At 39.4% G+C, this 22,660-nt stretch overlaps 1 protein-coding gene across 2 annotated transcripts in view; it reads right to left on the reverse strand.

Annotated features, from left to right (window-relative positions):
• Positions 1–22,660, reverse strand: part of MICAL2 (microtubule associated monooxygenase, calponin and LIM domain containing 2) — a 133,541-nt gene that overhangs the window by 60,132 nt on the left and 50,749 nt on the right. Inside the window, exons 8-20 of one of the 2 annotated variants that reach the window (XM_087744681.1) lie at positions 21,643–21,900; positions 20,707–20,822; positions 19,345–19,471; positions 19,054–19,144; positions 18,811–18,958; positions 16,430–16,629; positions 15,770–15,882; positions 11,196–11,267; positions 10,447–10,596; positions 9,186–9,290; positions 7,444–7,656; positions 7,119–7,220; positions 6,370–6,501 (exon numbers count right to left, since the gene is read on the reverse strand). In XM_087744681.1, coding sequence (XP_087600807.1) covers positions 6,370–6,501; positions 7,119–7,220; positions 7,444–7,656; positions 9,186–9,290; positions 10,447–10,596; positions 11,196–11,267; positions 15,770–15,882; positions 16,430–16,629; positions 18,811–18,958; positions 19,054–19,144; positions 19,345–19,471; positions 20,707–20,822; positions 21,643–21,900 — 1,827 coding nt within the window. The remainder of the gene's footprint in view (positions 1–6,369; positions 6,502–7,118; positions 7,221–7,443; positions 7,657–9,185; positions 9,291–10,446; positions 10,597–11,195; positions 11,268–15,769; positions 15,883–16,429; positions 16,630–18,810; positions 18,959–19,053; positions 19,145–19,344; positions 19,472–20,706; positions 20,823–21,642; positions 21,901–22,660) is intronic. The other variant, XM_087744689.1, reaches the window with a different exon arrangement.

Consider the following 22,660-nt stretch of genomic DNA (forward strand, 5'->3'; position numbering starts at 1 on the left):
GCCTGGGGACTGGAAAAGAAGAAAGGTGTGTGTGCATGCACGCGCACACGTGTGTGAGTGGCAGGCAGGTAGGTAGGTACTCCAGTTCTCTGTTCCTGGAAAAAAGACTGTGAAGACTTCATAGATTTACAGAAATATTTTCTGCCCTAAACCAAATTTCCTGTAGCAATTTTGATTTTAGTTTTATAGCCAATATAAGACACCACAACCTCTCTGCAAAGGCAGCAAGGGCCGTCCTGGTATGGCCAGGGATCTGATACTCTGCTTCTGAAGCCAGAAGGATCCTAGAGGATCCATGATCTCCTGTCTTACACTCCATTTGCCTCCCACAGAGTCCAAATTTTAAGTCTCTCACTTCTCAGTGAAATGACTTTTGTACTGCCACCACTCTAAGTCTTGCTAACGGAAACGTTTTAAAATATCAGAAAGTTACCACGAAGAAAGGAGAAAGACATAAATGCAATGGTATTCATGATACTTTAAAATAATTCTAAAGCATTTTCTATCAAGCTTAAAATCAACTACAACGCATTGTGGGTGTGTTTTCAAAAATTATGATGGTTAAAAATATTCTTGCTATTAAAAAAGTTCAAGTTCAGGAACTTGGGAACATGTCCAGTCCCTTACAGCTCCCCGTATCTTTTGAGAGTTATCCCATAATTAACTTTATATCCAGGCAGATACAAAATATGTATTAATAAGATAAAGGCCATTCAAGGGACAAATTTCTGTACTGCTTGGTTTTGTTTAATATAAAAAGACTTTTAAATATTATTCAGTATCTGTACAACTTGTGGGGCAACAACAGCAAAGTAAACTGTTAATTACATACCGCAATGCTCTGCTAAGTGGTACATTAAATTATAAACCAATACTAGAAGTGAGATTACTTGCTACTACAGGAAAACTACATTCCTTTGTATTGTTTAAGATCATGGAAGACAAAATTTTCCTCCCTGAATTCAGCACCTCTGAATATGCTGAGCAACTTTTAGGCCACATACAACTTAATACCCATGAGCTCCTAGGTAAAAGAAAGCATTCAAAGTCAGTTGAAGCAGCAAGTCTACCTTGAACTGGTTAAACGCTGGAGCAATCAGTTAAACAATAAGGCTATGCTTAAAGTGAGGTAGTTGAATTTCAGGAACAGCATCCTTGAGCCTGAACTACACCTTGCCATTCATCAGGTTGGTTGATTTCTGTTCTCCACCCATCGGAGCAATCCGTGTCAACATGAAAGCAGTCAAAACAAGAGAACTGCATGTTTATACATACTTCCAAAAATGTTATTAAAAGGAAGTGTTCTTGTAATGAGTGTGAATTCACATTCCATGTAAAAGCAAATGGGATTTCAATTTAACCTAGTGACCAAAAGATGGCTGGTTGCTCTCCTCTCCTCATCAACAACCACCAATGCAAACATTGTTGCTACTGTCCAGCGGGGAGGGCAGGAAGCAAGTGGACTTGAGGACTGACTAGATCTCATTTTAGAGAAACTCTTTAATAAGGACATGTTACTGGGGGAAGATCTCTACTGATTGTCCTTACTGAATTGGATGTGCAGGTAGACAAGAGATCAATTTGCTACAGCCTTGGTACTGCACCTTTCAAATGCCATTCAGTCACAAAATAGAAGCATCAGGGCAGGACGCGAATCCACCAGGGCAGCCCATGAGCACCTGCCACCAGCAGAAACCTGCAGAGAATGGGAGGGACAGGGTGTGCAAGAGCAGCGCTGCCCTGCAAGGCTCGTGACTTCTCCCCTCATACGACAGCAACACAACTGTCGAGTGATCCCCTGTGTCTTCTCTAAACCTCACCCTGCTTATGGACAAGGACTTCAATAACATCCTCACCCATTTAATCGTGTAAGGGCAATAAACTCCAGTTGGAGGAGAGAGGGTCTGACCCCAAATCTACACACATTCTTTTAGAGAACCTGTCAACTCTTGCACACCTTCGCTTTTGTCAACAGCACACACATGTCTGCCTGCTTGATGCTGCCCAGGTACGCTAAGAACTCAGCATACACATAATAGGTTTTATATTTTGCTCATGCACTTACTACCCTTGAGGCTACTGGTGTACGTGAAGTCCCACACACATATGCAATTTTGTAGTGCTGGGGCCACTATCAATATGTAACAGGCTACTGCTCACAATTCAGGCAGATTTATACCAGTAGCTTTAAATCCTTTATTGGAAAGGAATCTTAAAGAGTTACCTTACATGGTAAATTTCAGGAAACAATCAGGAAAACACTTAAAAATCCCCCAAGAGTCTGTGATTTACTAAGACTATTGACATGTGAATGACATGATGCCAAAGCTTTTCAGCAGGTTGATCAGGGTGGTTATTAATGTGGGAGGAGAAAGCTGCCTTCTGTCTTTCCCTGTGCTATTATAAATAATAGCACAGCCAACCATCAAGAAAGCCTCAGTAGTATTTTCTTAAAACAAAGGAAAAAGGCTCTCTGCCTCCAAAAGCATACAATGCTTCCCCTCTGTTGTTTCATATCCTTAATGATTTTCCCGGTCTTATTTTGCTTTGAGGGCGATTTATTTATTTTTGATACCACCTGCTACATATATTTTACCTCTGAGATAAACAACATTTGAGTAATAAGTTACTGTGTGTAGGAAACACTCAAGCCCTGCTTACTGCTGGTAATTAGAGTCACATCACAGAAGGCAAGTACTTGGTCCAAACTCTGCAGGCAGCAAAGCCTACTGATTGCAACACCTTCATAGTTCTTATGACGACGTATTGTGTGGATTCACTCATGCAAAGCTCAGATGAACACAATTTTCTGAAGGTCAATCCAACTTTAAACAGAAAACAGGAATAACCAAAGCGCAGCCTGTAATATAATATTTGTAAATTCATAATTCTACCTATGTGAATTTTGACAGCTGATTAAAGCTAGAAGGTAGTTTTGATTATTACTGGCAACTTTCATATAGTGTCATATAGAAGTTAATTCTTAATAAGTTGTAATAACTGTATGTCTTTAAAAGAAACAATATGCTTCCATAGCCTTCCTTTCAAGTGCTCCTTTCAGAACTGAGGCTTAATAACAGGTTTCTGTAATAAGACAGTATGATTTCTTACCCACCGTTTTCAATAATTATGCCACCATAACTAATACTGTTCCAATGAAAAGTCAACAGATGTAAAGGACTGTCATGTCTGATAACAATGTCAGTACTCACTTGAAATAAAAATGACAGTACTAACTATTTAAAGGATGGGAGGGTGCTGATATTTATAAGTCATATCTCATGAAGTCTTAAAAAACTCAAAAGACTTCTATTATCTTCCATTCTTCTGCTAGGAAAAAGCAGAAATACTGAGAGCGACATGAGGAAGCTCCTTCTGCTGGCTTACCAATCCTGAAACCCTTTTTCATACTTAAGTCTAGACTTAGCTAGTGATATCTCTCAGAACAGAGACCAGAAATACAAATCCCGAGTCGTATAACCCCACCCTCAAGATAACACACACACAGGCAATTACCGGTACATATTCACAGCAGAGCAGTCCAAACATATTGTTAAATTATCATGCACCCTACTTGAAAATGCACACTGTGCACCTGAAATATTATCAAATTTTATTTATATAGTGCTGCACATTTAGCCAGTGTTTTATAGAGTATGATAAAATTTTCATGTTCTGAAAAGTGTGCAATCTTAAAAGATAAAACACGGGGACAACAATTTAACCATGGAAGGGCATGGACAGATTGCTTGTTATGAAATCAAGGCCGCAGCAGGTATTCCCTGAAGATTTAATACTCTTACAGTAAAAACAGCAGTAAGAAATCTGCTTCTTGGAAAAATTTTGCTTGAGAAGTAACAAGAGGTAAGCCAAAACATGGCCTCTGTAACTTGAAGAGGAACAGACCTTAAGCTGCCAAAGAGAGGTAAAATAACAGGGGTATCACAGGCCTGAATCGACCTCACAGCACATGAATAGTACGAAGAACAGTAACGGTCCTGGGCAGGATCCACTTTACTTGTGCGAAGTAAGTGCACTCAAGGGGGTTTTTTGCCTGCAACCCCCTCCCCCCCCCTTTTTTTTTAAATCTACTTACTACCTTTCCCATTGAAATATCTGCAGTAATCCATCATCACTTGGGGTTCATTTGGATCAGCTTTCTAATACTGCATCTGCCTCAAAGTGGAGGAAAGTAAAAGTTTGCCTGTTCATTATCAGACCTCCTATTTAAAAATTCTCAAATATGCCATGCCAAATACACCATATTTAGACATATGTAATGCATGCAGTGTACAAGAGAACCTGAGCCTGTACAACCCTATGGAGCAGTATGCTAGGCATCAAGATATTAATGCATGTAGATCTGCCAAAGAATACATGTAGTCCTACCTAACCAGCCAAATATTTACCAAATGAGATAAAGGTATATTTACTGTACTGGTGACAGAACAAGATTTTCTTGCCTCAGCTGTGTTGCATTCTGCCATTACCTCTGGAGACAGCATTTTCAATTAAAGTAAACTCAGCCTGCATGAAATCAAGTCACAACAAACTATTGCTACACCATTTAAATACAATAGCAAACTAATAAAAGGCTGTGAGTGCGCTTTAAACAAAATGCAACTGAATTAAAACATCCAAAAATGATTGCTCAGGCCAAATGTTCTCAAAGAAAAAATAATTTAAAATCCCAGTAAAATTATCACTGACAGAGTTTCCATATGATTAAGAACCTAGTTCTCATATTCTAAAGGGCTGTTCACATTGGTTTTGGTTTTTTTTTATTTTTTGTTTTTTTTTTAATTCTCTTTGCACTGCCACAATAGTTCTCCATATCAAATGAGCAACAAACCTCAATATTTTGGAAACCACTACTTAGCTTAAAAGCCATCACATGCTATACTTTCTAGGTCATAAAAAGTAAGAGGTAAATCCAGGCAAAGGAATTATTTTGAAGCTAAGGGAATTAGGGGATAACTGCAGTAAGGCACCTGCTGGGCTTGCAGCGTCCTTGAAGGGCTGTGTAGCCTATGTTTTCCTGGGGAATGAGAGGAAGGGAGTCTTTTCAACACAGCTCCATCTCAAACAAGGAACGCGCCTTTGCAAACTGCAAGTCAGCTCAGTATCTACCTGCTCAGTTACTGCTGAGGCTGTGAGCCCAATTTCCAACCAGCACCAACAATATGGTGCAAAATAACCTAAAAAGATCTAGACCAATTCCACTAAATGATCCTGCCCAACGCCCACCAGATGGGAAATTACCTTCAGCCATGGCTTACCTGAAGTTGGGCAATACTCATGTTTATTTCATAACACTACTGTTATTTAAATACAACAAAAGCAGGCAGAATGCTTTGCCCCTCCTTACAGTAAATGGAGAATTTTGCTGAATAGCACTTCTTTCATGTGACAGGCAGCAGAGCCGCCAGCTCCAGCAGCACCTGCATTGGGTCACAGCAGCCACCTTCAATACTTCTAGAAACTTAGTGTGTCCACCTTTATTTCCACATCAACCCTATTCAACACTGCAGTGTTCCCAGACTGCTGCTACATAATCTGTGGGTGAAAGAAAGGCAACCCAGGCCTTTATCTGCCCTGAAAAGCTGAAAAATATCAAACTTCCCTCAATTAAAATCCTTCTAAAACAAGGGGAATTAGAAGCCAACATCATCTTATCTTCCTCAGATAAAAGCACAGCCCATTGTAACATCAGCATAAGTAGTAAGAGCTGAATATCTGATTCAAGTGTTATCTAAATGCTTGCATTCAGAGCACGCATGTTTCCTCTCTGTAAAGTTTGCTGTTACAAAGAACTGTATTCTAGCAATTAATGTGCAGAAGCAAGTTTAAAGTAAACAAACAAAACAACAATAAAATCCGTCTGTATCGACAAGTGCTCATACAATTCTAAGACATGTCCTCTAGTTAAAATAACCATTATTGTGCAGGTTCTTCCCTGCAGTCCAGATGGACATTCTTATGAAAAGAAACACAAATGCCACCCAAGAACAGCTAACCGAACCCATAACACTCGGTTAGCTGTACAATGCGAAGCGCTCTCTCTGCTAGGCATGCCTGTGGTATTATCAAACAACAGAACGTTTAAAATAAGCGGCAATAAAAAATTTTCAGAATTGAAACAAAAATTTTGGGAACTATTTGCTCTGTTCTTTACCTTTATACCTGAACCATATTTAACAATGGCTTTCCTGTTACAAACACGCAGAATTAACAACAGTGAACAAAGTAAAGTTAGATTCAAATGTGAAATACAACAGATCTGCTGGCAGCGCCTTCCATCCAAGCCATTTTCTCAAGCAGCTTTAGTGCAAGTTTGGATTTTACAGGAAAAATCTGTTAATAGAGTACCTGTCTAGAAGGAATAACAGGGGAAGCTGAACCGACAGATGATGGAGAAGAGGCAGCAGCTGAATCACGAGGTGGAGGGCAAGAGGTAGTTGGGGGCTGAGAATGGGATAAGCCTTTAGTAGGTAGCTTATTCTGTGTAGAGCAGAAACAGGAGAGTTATGCAAGAGACAGTGACATTAGCACAGGTTAAGAGAATAATTTTACAGTCATGCATCAAGAACATAGAAAGGTAATAACTGCAATTCTGCTCTTTTCTTTATTTCTGCACAGTCAGGAGCCATGGAAACCATCATGGCAAAACCTTCATGGCAAATGATATTATTGTGCCCAGTTTTCTTATCAAAAATATTTACAGTGGGCAGAAAGGTAAGATAGTGCTGGGGGAAAGCATAACGAAACATAAGAAATGCCAGATTGCACTGATGAAGAGCTACTGCTCACCAATTCATTAGAAACTGTGAGCTACCAGTGAATACTTAAGCACAAGACATGGTTTATTATAACATTTTTCTCTCATGCTAAAGTGCTCTGACTAGATTTATGAATTAGATTATGTTTTACCACAATTAAATTATGCAGTAATATTTAAACAAAGCTTTTTACCAGTTGCACTGGAATCCACATTACTTTTCAGATCCACCCAGGATGAAAGGAAAGTTAAAAACAAAACCATTGCAATTTTTTCACCCCATGAATTCTTGTATGTCTTCTAACTCAGCACTTCTTCAGGTGCAAAACCTAATATTCACCTTTGGAAACTCCATGTATCCAAACATTGAAGCAAGATGTGCTGCTTTCTCTTTAATGTTCTTTTTATGGAATTCCCTATTTGCTATGGTCTGAGCTCTTTTCTGCAAGAAGAGCCAAGGAAGGAAAACCAAGAAAAGAGAGAGAGAGAGATTTCAGTTAATGTCACATACAGCATCAGAATACAGCAAGTTTGTGGAAAGACTTTTTAGTGTCTTAATATAATCTAAAGTCAACAGAGAAAAAGACAGCATATCCAGGGAAAATACAGTATACAGAGTAACATATGCAATTAAGAGACAGAAAGGAAAAGAAATTGCTTGTCACCTGTTTCATTTTTTCCTCCAGGTGCTGAAGACGCTCAAGCACTCCAGAAAGTACAAATGCAGCAGAACAGGCAGTTGAGAGATTTTCAGAGGTTTCTGACAGACTGGGCTGGGTATCTGCTTTTTGTACAGTCTTTGCTCTCCTGGCCATATGATCAGAACCATTTAAAGACTGTTTGGGTTCCCTGACCTCGTGTTCACTCCTAGCTACCACCTGAAACTGGGAAACACTTGAAGTGAAAAAAAATCTGCTTTCTGCACTACCATGCAGTATATGCAGCTTTTAAGGATGCTTCCGAAAGCGCAGCAGAGTCATGCACGTAACTAGAAGTAAAATTTTCTCACATCACTCTTCGCACACTATCTACTGCATCTCTGATGCTTCTGTCCATGCACTGAAACAAATCAGTCCTGCGTAACTTATGCAGGTCTTGACATCCTTCTCTAGGTTTGTCTCAGTTTTTATGAATAACTCCAGATAGCATCAGCACAGAAGAACATGACACTACATCTCCTTTTAATGTTTTTAGCAAAGGTCCTGGGGCTTTTTTTTAGCATCACATCTGTCTGAAACTAAACTTACAATCAAATTGTAAGAATATCAACAGTAGTTCTTGGCGTAATTCTAGATCTAGTCTGACCCAAGTCAAGCTATAATGTACTTCACATTTAAAGCATTTTCTGAGGAGTTCAGAATAGGTCTCTGAATTTGAATCTTCATATAAAATAGCTTTTGAAGTAAATGAAACATTTGAACCGGTTTGGATTTATCAAATTCAGTCTTAAAAATGAGCTTCCAGTTGGTCTTTTCATGTCAGTTTTCTACTTCATCCTATCTGTCCAATTCAAATAAATACACAAACTTTCAAAATTTCTCAGAATTAAAATTAAAAAACCTAATGCAAATCAACTTGCAGTGTGCTCCTCATGTTTCAGGATAGCACACCTTCCTTTAAAACAATTCTCAACTGGTTTATGAATCCACATTTTTCATCAAGCTGATCTGTAGATTTCCACATGCAATGCAGATCTCATTTCACTGCAGACTACTCTTGAAATGCCAATACAGGATATTTACTTCCATTTAAAACTCTAATGTAAAGTGAATGTCAATACTATTTGATATGAGATTGCTTTCATTGGAAGTACTAAGAGAAAAATTTAGACAATGTATTCAAAAATTTTGCCCCATGTATATGATGCTGCAAAAGAGCTCTCAGCAGAAATTCTTATCACAAGTTCTACTTAAAGAAATAAAAAAAACCTGGGCATCAATATTAGCTTTTCAATGCTAAAGCTTTTATCTTAGACATTTTTGCCAGGTTGCTCAGGGTGGAAAACTCCCTTTGCCTTATCATTACAACAGCCCAAAGCATTGAGTGCATACACAAACAAATTTTCAGGTACTGCTGTAATTTCCTCGCACATTAAATGCAGCTATGTAATTACATTTATCCAATTTGGATTCTAGATGTGATAACACAGAAATTAACACCTATGTTTTTAGGAGTTTTTCCACATAGTTACTAATTCTTTCAAATAGTTTTCTCATCTGGTCAAGCAGGTGTAAAATAGCCTTAAACTTTAATATGGTTTTCACAATTCTCAGCTAAATATATCTGTTCACTCTGCAGATCACATCCAAATATTGTTTTATATACTCTGTAGTTACACAATAACATTGAGTTCCCAGCACTAAGAGAAATGGTGTGCTTGGCAGGTGTTACCCATATGAGTTCCTACCTGCCTTTTTGGTTGAGGTGGAAGAAGACTTGGATCCTTAGGTTTAGCAAAGCGAGGATTAATAGGAGGGTCAGAAGAGAGCAGAGTTGGTCTATCTATTGGCTCCTGGCAAAGCGTTTTTAAAATTAGAAAGACAGAGTGGAAAAAAAAAAAAGGAAGACAGTAAATAGGATTCAAAGATCTTTTGAGGCAGAAAGAAATAAAAGCTGCTTTTAAAGACACATTACTATGGAGCTTAACAACACATTTTGCAGATTTTTGTCACCTATCCATTTTATTAACTCCTTCTACCATTGAAGATATACTTAAAATTGAAGCACATTCAGTATTCTTTAAGAGGGGTTATGATCAAAAGGTAAGGCATTGAGGCTTCCTTCAACATGGCCAAGCAAACCACTGTACACATATCACACGCAGAAATCTCAGGGCATTGACAAGTAGCCAGGTAGGGTGCAAACAACAGTCGTTCACAGACTGAGAAAGTCACTTGACATCTACAAAACCTACACTTCTGGAGAACTTAAATACGTAAATAAACAAATGGATACAAGCACAAAGAATTAAGAAAGCCACCACCCTTAACAGAACCTCAACACCTTGCTTATCCTTCCTTCACATCTTTTAGGTGACAGATCTGAACTCAGCTGACTCAAACCGTCTCATTGGCTATAGTGTGATTTTATCATCCCTACCTTGACAGCACGGGATTATTTTTAAAACACTACTAGTCACACTAACAACAAACAACGAAAATGCGGTGGAATGTATAAATATATTCCATTATGCCTACTTTAGGAATGGAAATGGCAGCCGGACACATGTTGCAAAAGATGTTTCCACAAAATTTTCCACAAAGAAAGATTCAACTGGATGTGTAGTGTCTTTTATTCATAGAATATAGGGGAAAAAAAAAGTCCTTCTGCAATACCATATGCAGCCAGCTTAGACTTCCACACAAAGAAAAAATTGTACAAGCTAGCTTACAAGAGATTTCCAGACATTGCAATTCCACTACACTTATTAATATAATAGATATTAATACATTATATTAATACGCATTAGTCAATCTATATTAGTGATATTTTGTTTGCTAAGTATTGAGAGGAATAGCTTTAATTTGCTTAAAGTAAAAAAAAAAAAAAGACAACCCACTTCAAACACATAACAGATCAATTTTTTCCCTTGGAAATCTGCATCACATTCACAGGGAGGGACTACAGTTTAATTTCAGAGATTACTTTTATGTTCATCTATGACTTACCTGCCTCCTAAAAATTGTATTTGGAGCATTCTCTTCAAACTTTGCCAACAGTTGAGTTGCCATTGATTTAACTTTATTCTGGTTCATTCCTTCTCTGCCATCACTCTGTTCTTTGCCAGCATTTGTCCCTTGGCTTGAAAAGCCTGAAGCCTGCAAGGAAACAACAAACTGTTTTTCTCAAGTTTACCTACGACACTCACGGAGAGAGAGAAATAGAGAGATAACATCCTTATCAGCAAAGGGTGAAAGGAAATACAGTCTACAGTATAATAAAAATGACACTGTTTAGCATGCAAATGTCACAAAAAGAAAAAAAATTTTCTTTGGTCCCAGAGCACAGTAAAAAGGGAACATGAATCAGTGCTGGTGATGATAAAGCAGAGTCACAAAGGCAGCTAATCAGAGAGGGGCTAGGAACGAAGCTGCAATGCAAAGTCTTCAAACAAAAAAATTTGTTTAAATAACTGAGTTGGGAAAAGGAAAAAAAAAAACAACCCAAAAAAACCCCAATGCCTTAGATGTTCTTGGGTCAGAAAGAAAACCAGTGCAATTTAGGTAATGCTGTCCTCCCTACCAAATGATTTAAATAAATTTAGCTCTTCTTTAGTACATTCAAGATTTTAAGGGGAGAGGCTTTTTATTCCCGCCAAGAACAAGAGGCCAAGCCCTGTCTCCCTGACTCCCGCTGCTTCCTGAGCTCTGGTGCTCATCAAGGAGCTGGATATGTGCGGACACCACTGAACACCAACCTCCTCGAAGACACCAAAAAGACCTTTTCGACGTCTTTTGTTAGTCTCATTTTCTTCCGTTTTCCCTTCAACCTGAAACAGTAAAGCCAAAACAAGTTCTGTGGTTTACTGCAGCAGTTACCAGATTTCCCCAAGCAGTTTCTCCCAGGATATTAACTTTCATAAGCAGGAAAGTGTGGTCTGGCCTTTGTTAAACAAGGCAAACACAGGTGAGCAGCGCCAGCGTGCGGGGGTCCTCACTGCACCGGCGTGCCTCATTAGGCCCCCCCCAGCTCAGCAGGATCATTCCTCATGTGAGGAGCCTGGTGGACCTCGTGGCAGTTATCACGTATGTAAAAGCTGCCCTGTAACCTCTGACTGGGAGCTCCCACGGGACTCTGATGGGTAAAAATACATGCTCGTACACTTTGTTGAACACAGGCCCTACAACATCGGTTTTTACCTTTTCGTCTTTCAGTACTAAAGAGTTTATAATTCATAAAGCACTAGCACATCCTTGAAGAAAAAGGCATTACAGCATCAGTTATTCTGTGAATTTTAATCTGGTTTCCATATAAATAACAAAATTTTAAAAAATCTCACTCTTTCACTATAGCCTCCACATCTCTTAACCTAGATATCTGCATGAAGATCATGTGTTCCTAGTGCAGACATATCTCCTTTTTTGGAGCAATTATTGTCTGCCTTAAAGGTCTGTCTCCCTTGTAAGGTTCATCTCCCTGACTATGGCTTTACGTTAGAGTATTTAAGCAACCAAATGGCCTATTTTGTGCTCAAGCTATGCACATGTTAAATTATTTTACTGAACTAGAGATTACACAGACAATAAATAATACCTCATACTCAGTCTGCACAAACTTGCAAAATATTCAATGCTTAAAAATTTGTATCAGTTCTTATTAAAGAATTAAAATTCTTATTGAAGAATTGGTACAATGGAGAGATTTTTTTGTCTGATAAATGTCATGTTAGGTTATATTTTATGAACAATAAACTACATTCCACTTATTTGCATTTGCCCACACTGTAACTTAGTGATTGCTCAGCCAACTTAAAAAAAGAAAAAAGAATAAAGAGAGAAAGATCAAAGAATACAGGCTTCCTTTTCACATATACACTGTTTATAATAAATCATTACGCAGTAAACAGAAGCAATCCCAAACAACTTTTGGGCAAACACCAAAAGAATCACATGACAATATTTTCATTACTTTATATGCTTTGGTACATTGTCTTTCAAGCACCAGCTCTCAGTAACCTAGCTTTACACTACCTATAATCATTAGTCTACCAAGGAAGAGTGAACAACATAACAGCACAATGTATTCTGCATAATAATCTGTACCACATAAAAGCAGAATTTGCCTAAGTGAATGGCACAAACAAGATGTTGCCTTTCAAAAAAATCTTACATAAAGGACTTTCATTAACATATTTACAAAGAAGTGAAAGACAAAGCAGTTTAATTGCCTAGCAAAACTCCAAGAAAGAGGACCGTGCCCTTTATTGTATAAGCGCTTCCATTCATTTATTAGTCTGGAGCACAGGAAATCTCAGATCCTCTCCAGCCCAGCTGACACTCGTAGAAGAACGGAAAACACTGTCCAGCCCAGCACACGCTGCCAGAACAGCTACCGCCACACCAGCTCCAGGCCCCCGCTTCCAGGTCTCTCACAGCCTGCACCCAGATAAGGATCCCTCTTCCAGCCAAGTAAAAGGACAAACTAGATGGTATGGAAAGTTTAGTAAGTGACATTCTGTTACCCTGGATGGTTTTTGACTCTGTGATACGCAAGTGCTCTCCTACTGTCATGCCTGGATAATGCTCAGCACCACTTTTTGCAGGGGAAAGAACCATAAAACTGAAGCCACAGCCAAGCTCTTAAGTCAAGCGGTTGCTTCCTTCCCAAGGAGCCTCTTTTCCCAGCTAGTTTCAGACGGTTATGGCACTCGCAAGTCTCTGTCCAAACCTGAGTACTGTGTTTCTTGCTAAGTTCCATGCCCCATCCATGACAGGGCTGCAAAGTCTCATACAAAATAAGGTCTTGACAGTCCTGCTTCCCAAGCTGATTTGGAAAATATCGCTTCCATTCTCCTTTCAAACGAGCCCCTGTAGTGTGAAACCAAAGGGGCCCATCAAGCAAATCACCGCATGCTTTCATGTAGTGCCAAGAAGTATACCTCCTGTTATGACAGAAGGCTTATTTCATGACAGGAGGTTAGTCAGAGGGCTGTACGGCTTAGTAATGGAAAGCTCTCCCTACTACTAAAACTCTATTTACTTCTGCAAATAACTCATGGAAAAACAACAACATTGTGGTCATGAAAAAGGTTTTTCTTCTAAAGAAGTTGCCCACAAGAAAAAGCAATATTTATTTTGCTTGTTTGGTTTCTCAGTGCTTGGTTAGCTGGGAAATATGTCACTTGGTTTTGTGCATATCTGGGTGGCAGGGAAAAGTTATTTCCTAAGAAGGATATATGAGGTTACCGGGCAATTGACTGTCCACAGGTTTTGAAAATGTGTTTGTGGATGGAAAATATTCAAGACTTAAGTCAGGCTAGGAAATATCTGGAAATTCTGGAGTACTTCTTCAGCGGGGTGTGTGTGTGTGTGTGTGTGTGTGTGTGTGTGTGGGTGTGTGGGTGTGTGGGTGTGTGTGTGTGTGTGTGTGTGTGTGTGTGTGTGTGTGTGTGTGTGTGTGTGTGTCTGTGTGTCTGTGTGTCTGTCTGTCTGTCTGTCTGTGTGTGTGTGTGTGTGTGTGTGTGTGTCACATTTCTACCAAAACTGAGAAGATAAGATAGCAACAAATCTAAAAAGCAATATATTAAAATACTGAGAAACGCAGTACATACACGTACATGTACATACATGTACACAAACTTTTATTAAGGACACTGAATTCCAAAAGAAGTAGAAAAACTGTACTTTTGCAGGTAGAGTCTCTGCATAGGTGTAAATGAAGCAATACAGTTAAGCATTAAGGATGTCTGTTTAAAAAAAAAAAACACAAAGGAAAAAAAAAACAAAAGAAAGAACTTGAGAATCATCGTAGTTGATACACAGTTTCTGGCTAGCCCAGGAAACTCAAAACCTGGCACAGTTTTGCATTAAGCTGTGTTTCAGAAAACGCAGAAGTTTAATTCTAGTGGAGGAGCACATGCTGCTGTTTAACTTGTACTGATTAATCTACAATAGCTGGTCTTGAGACACTGCTGCCTCTGAGCCAGGTTGTGCAGACACTCCCCATTTAAATTGACGTTAAAATGAAGGTAGGCTTGGCTGTGAAAGCAAAGCCCCTCCTCAAGGTCTCCTTTCAGAAGAGGACCAAGTTAATGAATAGGCAGAAGGTGAAACAGTTTATTACTGCATAATTTCATTAGAGTAACTTTTAAATTAAATCATGTAAAACTTTTGAAGTTATAATCCATTCAGAAACACATAGGCAGTACTCTCACTGCACACAGTCCTATGCCAGCCAGCATTAACTCAGCTCTCCATAACCCTTCAAGGCCCTGGAGTCTTTAATCGCAACATGTATGGGCATGGATGTGTTTTATACAGGGACACAAGCAGGGCATGTCAATAAGTTTTCATTAATAAGTGACCAAGAGAGAAAAGTATATGGGCATGACTAAAAGATCATTATCTCAGAGTCATGTTAGTCAGCCTGCCCTCTGCTTGTCACCGTTGCAGGCTTTATACATCTATAAGGGTTTGAAAGCTTCCCTCCAGAACCTTGACAGCATCCACAAACTGTTCAAATCACTGCTTTATTTAAAAAACAGTACCCCCGCCCAATCAATAAGCATTCTAGCATACCAGTGATTATTTGAACCGATACATAATATTATAGCTGTATATTTAATTCTAGGAATACAGAACTACAGTACTATTTTTCTTAAAGGCAGAAATAGCCCAGAATTCCAGACTTCCCCCATCTCAAAAAAAAAACAAAAAACAAAAAAACACCAAAAAAAACCCCCCACAAACCCAAAAAACAAAAACCCAAAGCTCCCAACAAAAATATAAAACTTATCATCTAGCACTTCACAAAACCTCCTAAAAAACCTTTTGAAAAATTTCCAAAAACAAAACATAAAAGACTGTACAGGTAATGGAGCCAAGATCTCAAATATTTCAAGTTGAAAACCACAACTTATAAACACACCAATTAAAACATACTCCTCGCCTCACTTTTACCTACATGGAAGAAAACTGACATGGACAATGGATCCTAATTCTTCCCAACTACACCCAAATTCTTACTGTGATTCAAAATTTTGCATTTACAAAGAACACTTAACTGGGACTATTATTAATGCTTCAGCAATTCAACACTGACAATGCTTCAGTTTTATCCTTACAAACATCATCATGATTGAGTGTGCATGTGTGTGTTAGCTTTGTTTCCTGTGAAATCTTATTTTACTTTTTTACTATGCTCAAAAAAATCTCCTTCTACAGGTCTGTTAATAGTAGGATATATATAAAACCCTTATTTCTGAGCTTGACTGTTTATTTTCATCTTTTAAAAGAGAAAGATTTATAGGGAAAGCCTTCCTTCACAACTTACCTTTGGAACTCGTTTTCTTGGTAAAGTTAAATTGATGTAATTATTAAAGATGAAGTTCGATGATTTTCCTGAACAAAGATCATTATTTTCTCCATTTTGCTTGTCGCCAGCATCTGTTCAAAAAATGATTGCTTAGGATATTTATTCAGGTTTTTTTTTTTGGTTGTTTTTTGTTTGTTTGTTTTTGTTTTGTTTTTCAAATACTTCAGTTAAGCCAGAACTTTCCAGTTGAGTACTGGTAGCAATTATATATAAGAAACCCAGGCAAACAAAAGTAAATATATACAATGTAGGGAGACTTTTTAAAAAGGAAGAGAAACACCCAGGAATGGATGTGCCGTGTGCAGTCATCCTTACCAGAGAATCACTCTAATGATCTGATACATGAACTTCATGATGTCAAGCTGCAGTTATCCAGCTGCTCCTGTTCTCTGAAACCACCACGGACCCACAAAACCCTGGTCTTCAATCAAGTTTTTCCCTCTTTCCTTTTTTAAGCACAAGGTAACTATTGCAGACAGGAGCAGGAACGCTGGCATGCCAGAATGGCTCAGCTGGGAAAGGACTCTTGGCTCAAGAGCAGTGCTCATAAGCAGCCTGGATGAAGTGCTTCCGCTCCCCAAACTTGCAAGAATTAGGAGCAGCCTGGGTTCGGCTTACCTACTGCCCGCAGAGGCGTGCCCCTGAACAGTTCGTAAAACTTGGAGAGGTACATGACCATGCTGAGCTTGTCGGGCTCCCCGGCTGACCCCACCTCCTTTCCCGTGGTCACAGGGGGGATCCCAAACTCCTGCTCAGCAACATCAAACGCCAGCTGGTTGTTTTTGACAACGTCCTCTTCGTTCAGAGCATCGAAGTCGCTGCAGGGACAACACACCGGCATCAGTGGTGGTTTGCTCTCTGCTCCCCTCGGAAACACGCAGCGCTCCCTTGCCCATCAGAGCGGTGCAGAACAGCACCATGAATGAGGGTACAGGTATTTCACTGGGTCAAAGCTACAGAGTCTACACAGTGCCAAAGGTAAAGGTCTCATACAAATCCCGTTATTACAAATCCTGGCTTTGCCAGAAATGTAATTTAAAAGCTATTTCACTGCACTGGATTTTGATGTAGTCCCACAAAAAAGGATTCCATTATTTATGAAGAAATGGAATTCCTCCTCAGAAGTGCCAAGAAACCTTTTTTCCTCTCCAAATACAGCTGTGGTACTACAGATTTCACCTGTTAGCAATTGACTTTTTAGTTTCAATTAGTTCTATAAATCATCAAAGCCAGGAGGAGTAAATTTAGGCTAGCATTTTATGAAACAAACATGTTATAAGTGCGCACACACACATGCATAGGCACTACCTTTCTTTTTAAGGTGTTACATGCACAGTTTGAATGAAGACCTCTTGTCCGTGTCATAACTGGATTTAGCAGTGCACTAAAGTACATCACACATCTGGAACTGTTATCCATTCTCTAATCCATTTTCTATGGGACCTATTCTAAGACTCTTGATCCCTTGAACAGCTTCCAAAATTCATGATTAAAATAAACATGTGAATAAATTACGAAGCTCCAGGCAGGGTAGTTTCTTTCTCCTCATAAGGAATGTGAGTTTTTGAATCCACAAAGAATTTCTCTCTCTCCCCCCTACCCACATACTCTGCCTGTTTCTGGAGCCAGGGGGCTGCAGGCAGCCCTCTGCCCCAGCCCTGCCCGCAGCCCACAGGCAGCCGCCTCTCTTGCCTGCCCAGCTTTCATCTGGCCAAGTCCTTCAGCAGTCCCATTTAATAGAAAAAGCCAACAAGATCCAAACACAATGTTAATTAAACAGCAGGAGGGCTGTTAGCTCAGGAAGGTAAATCTATCAACTTTCTAGAGAGAGTGGTGCTTAAGAGACATGTTTTCCACCGACAGCAAAGATTACTTTGCTTTCTACACTCTCTCCCTGCCTTATATCCACAAACCCATCCATAATTCCTATTTTTTTCAACTAACCTGAGGCAAAAAATATCTTATTCTTACAATGTCAGCTCTTCCTCTGGCAAAGCTGTACAAACAAGCACCCTGGGTATCGCTCCTATATTTTCCAACTTATCACACTTCATAAAAGAGCTCAATCATTTATTTCATTTATCCACAATAAAAGGAGGCTGACAATAATTTATTCATGACTCCTAAGTCTGTGTAGGGTGGCAAGAGAATGCATCTGCTGCATTCTGGACACTGGTGAGAGGACAGAAGAGTCACCCCACTACAGACTGCATCAAACAGGCCCAGTAAGCCCCTGCCAGCAATTGCCATTTCCTGACACCTGTTACACACTGACCTTCTTGTATCCAACCAAGGAACCTTACAAAATATTCATACATAAGAAGTCAAGTCTTGTAGGGTTAGGACCCCAGAAGCACTGTCAAAAGGGGAATGCTGGCTTACATTCAATCCCTAAAGCAGTTAATTTTCAAGGGCCAGCCCTTGTTGCATAGCCCACATGCAAGGGCACTGCACTCTTCTGGACAAAGACTTGTGCAAAACCACCATCTCCTGTGCACCTCCATGGCCCAGCATTTCCCTACATGACTCACAGCCACCACTACAACACACTGAGGGTGGCTCATTTAAGGCCCATCCGGGTATTTCTGCAACTCATGACAGTACCATTATGGCTGCGGTTTTAAACATATACTAAAAACCTGCCTCCAGGGACCTGGGAATGCAACTTTCACATTCGCCAAGCACTGCAATTTTTGTTTTAAATAGCCATGTGACTCCCACAAACATGATCATAAGTCATAAGGTTCAAAGCCTTCCTAGCTCTTTGAAAGCATATATATTTCATTTTAAATGGCATGCAAAAACATACAGAAAAAACAAAGCAAAAACAACTCCACCCTCCCCATCCCCCAAAACTGGCAATGGTACGCACCTCCTCGCAAAAAACAGCAATAGAAGGGGACTGTAGACTATCGGTGTTGTTCTGGTTGGTCTTACACTATACTTTGGTAAATGCTTACTATATCCTACACTCAACAAGATCTAAAGATGTCACTTACATGAGGTCAGGTCTGAAGCGATGGATAATTGCACACAATGCAAGGCCACTTTTCCAGGAGGTAGTCAGGTCTGTGACATTAACGTTACGGTACCCTTCTGTCTGTTTCTGACACCAGGTCAAAAGCTTGTTAGGTCGAATATCTGACTCTGCAGTTACAGTGGAGAGCAAACATTTCGATCAGTTTTTGTACGCTCAGAAGGCTCCAAATATTTAGCCGCAGCAAATATGAGATGTCACATACCATGTCTTGAGAGATTCACTGATCTTCTAATGGAGCTTACTCTTTCAAGAGGACATTGTTGTAACTCATTGGTAACATACAATTGTCTCACCTACAAGTAAAAGCAATTGGTGGCATAATGTTAGAATTGCTTGGAGAGAAAAAAAGTTTTCTTTCTAGGTTAAATTGATCAACAGCTGGACCTAAAGTACAGATTCTCCTGAAGATTTTGTTTATGTGCTACTTGTGGCCCTATTTCTCCTGGACAAAAAATTAACTGTGACTTCATAAGCAAGCCTTCTAAGTACTGACCTGGTGAGGTCGAACACAGCTGGAGTTCAAGTTCGGGTATCTTGTTCCTGGGTCAATGGTATACTGGTCAAAGTTCTTGTTAATATTTTCAGGGGTAGTCTGAGGCAAGAGTCGATAAATGCTCTCTCTTATAGAGAAAAAAGATACAAGAGATATTGATTAAAATAAATATTTATTATATAATGAGTTTGTTTTTTTTTTTTTTTGCAGCTACCTGCACCTTATTTTGATTCTGCCAGGACAAGTGTTATGCATTAAACATATAATGCATCCATCCCATCTCTTATCCCTGCTCAGCAGGAGAAGGATGCCAGACAGAATGAGGGCAACAAAAAGACAGAGTGTTAGAACATATGCCCATATTTTCCTGAGGCAGGAAGCGAGCAAGAAAAAGAAGAAAAAAAAAAAAAAAAAAAAGGAGGTTACATCATTCAGTCATCTGGTTTTGCTTTAACATCCACCCAAGGAGTAACTTCTTTACCACATAACAGCACTAAATCCCGTCATTCTGCAATTCCTATAACCACCACAGCCTTTTTTATTATGCTGTTCAATTTTCCATTTGGGACTATGCTGTGTTTGAGTCATCCCACAGGCTTCTATCTTAAAACTTCTCAAAGCACTGTACTTAGTAATGCTTCTACTTGCATTACCACAGCCATGACTATTTCTATTATGTATCTGCCCCGAAACAGCCTGGGCAGCTGTAGCAGAGCAGTGCAGTTGCCATCAGGACCAAAAGTCAGCAACTTCAACCATCAGACCATGGCGACACCAGGATTGCTGGTGTACTTAACAGATTTTTTGCTCTGGTCAAAATGAGATTACAGAGAAGCTTATGATGCAGCATTATAGCAATTCTCCTTTGCCACACATTTATCCGTCTAAATAAAGAGAGCATCAGGGCTACTAAGCTAAAATGCAGAGTTAAAATCACAGATACCAACTATGAAAGCTGTTAAAGTATTTATTTAGACTTGTTTCAGGATTTTCTTTTTTTTTCATTTAAAAAAAACAGGTGCTGAGATGGTTGGAGGGTTAGTCTTTTGACACAAGGTATCTTTGGTTTATTTCCTTAAGGATCACACATAATTCTAGTCATTAGTGGCTTAAATTAGTGATCTAAACCCATGTCATGCACATTGCTGGATCTCTGTATTAGTGTGCGGAAGCTTACAGAGCAACGGCGTATCGCTATTGTAAATTGTTCAGTGACCTGAAGGAATGGATAATTTCAACCCAGTGACACTGCAGTGAAGAACAATATTTCTCCTGTTGGCATTCTGAATTCTACTGCCTTCTACCAATACTGCAACTCTTTAAAACACTGGAAAAGATGGAGAAGACAAAAGCAGCACTTACCGTTCAGCAAGGATTTCTAACGGGGGTTTTCCTTGAGCCCAACTCCGCACCATCCATGCAGTATCAAAAGCAGCTAAGAAGCCTCTTGCACAGCCAGTACCCATTGGCCAGAAGGGCTGCAAGAAGCATTTACATTATAATTCCTTGTATTTCTTAAGGTCTTATTACAAAAGTAACTTTCAATGTGAATTTGGAGTCTAGGGTTTCATACTGTCTTAGAAAAGTAGCCCTGAAGGAGTTAAAATACAACATAGCCAACTCTTGCAGTTTTTAGACATTTCTCTCCTCCAAGTCTTAGGTAATGAAAAAGACTGCTTTCACTTTTTTTAGCTTCTATATTTAAAAACAAATTCCTTAACCTCAAAAGGTAAAGGCTGAGAAGAAAAAAAAAAAAAGACAAGACTCAATAATCAAGAATTAGTCAAGGAAAAAAAGGGAAAAAAGATGCCTTCTCATCTTTTAATTTTGCTTTGGACTGATCTTTTCAAACACTTGAGGCTGTTAGCATGATTTAAAAAAAAAAAATAGTTGCAACATGTACTTTTCACTTCAGAAAGAGAAAGAGAGAACATATTAAGGCAAAGAGACTGCAATAAAAATTTGGACCAAGTTTTCCTCTATGATGGAAGTAAGGAAAATTATGCCATGCACCCAAGCTGAGGACACACAGCTCAGCTTTCAGACAGAAATACAAGTTGCATAAAGCAAAACAGGATCTCAGCCAGAGACTGCCAGCCAAACATTAGTTATGACATAAACTATGGCATAAAAAAAAGGAAAAAAGAAAAAAGAAATCTATTCCAAAGAAGGTACCACTGTTTCAGGACATGTAAGAGAGGACAGTTTATTTTGGAGGGTAGATTGAATGGCTGGATCAAGGCGGGGGGTGGGGGGGAACGACAGGGAAGCCTACTTGGAAGACATTCCAAGATATACCTCAAGCAAACTATCTCCAACAAGCGCCACCAGGAGCTGATGTCTGTGCCTCTCTCTCACTAGTGCAGCATTTTCAGATGCATACATGGAAGTAAAATCAAACATCGCTACATCTGGTTGCCCATAGTGATTAATTGCAAAATCCAAGGAAGGCAGCTGGTAATTGGTTGCAAAGTCAGCAGCTTCTCTGGCGTAGGACAGCAAATTGCTCTGGTTCACATTTTCCCCACAGAGGAGCAACTCAGTATCAATATAGTCCTGCAAGGATAGAAGCATGTAGGATTAGATATTCCAACTATCCTCTCTGGATTGGAACGCTGCAGTCTCATAGAATGAGTGGCAATTACACACCTCACAGCATAAAGAAACAAGCGAGATTTGTTATCTTCTCCAAAAAGTTAATACACAAACATAGGTTACTGTACTACCCCAAACAGGAACTCTCTATGCCAACACTGAATAAGCAGCTTTATTTGCAATAGAATATTATAGTGCCTCCCAGTTACTTGGTTATGTATTGTTTTCATAACATTACTTCCCTCCCATCAAAAGATATCATCATCACTGCAATGCTTTTTTGCATGTGTGCACCCCTACATCTGAAACCACACAAGAGCAGAAATACCGACATACGGATGACGTAATGTGCGGGTCTCAGCCTGAAGGTTTGGCTTAACATGTCAGTAATAACACATTCAGACTTGGATTGTAGAAGCTTTTCTGTTGTTCTGGTTTGGGCTTTGGTTTTTTTTGGCCAGTGGGGTGAAGGGCTCTGCCTTTACAGGTCATCCTACTTAAAGCCAGTGATTATTAATGAGGCAGTTTCTATTTACAGCTTAATCGCGGATTAGACCCCTAATCGCAGGGATGATACCACAGAACCGCTATTAGCCCAGTTGTTTCAGATAGACTGTTTTTATTTTTCCACTCAGACCTGAGCAGGTCAGGAAGACAGCTCTGACAGGCCACAGGTGTTGCTCCTCTTCTCCAAACTCCCCACTGATCTCCTGGAACTGCC

Source organism: Nipponia nippon, unplaced genomic scaffold (genome assembly GCF_047370975.1).
Source record: "Nipponia nippon isolate SJK-2023a ecotype South Korea unplaced genomic scaffold, ASM4737097v1 scaffold_10, whole genome shotgun sequence".
Taxonomy (NCBI): Eukaryota; Metazoa; Chordata; class Aves; order Pelecaniformes; family Threskiornithidae; genus Nipponia; species Nipponia nippon.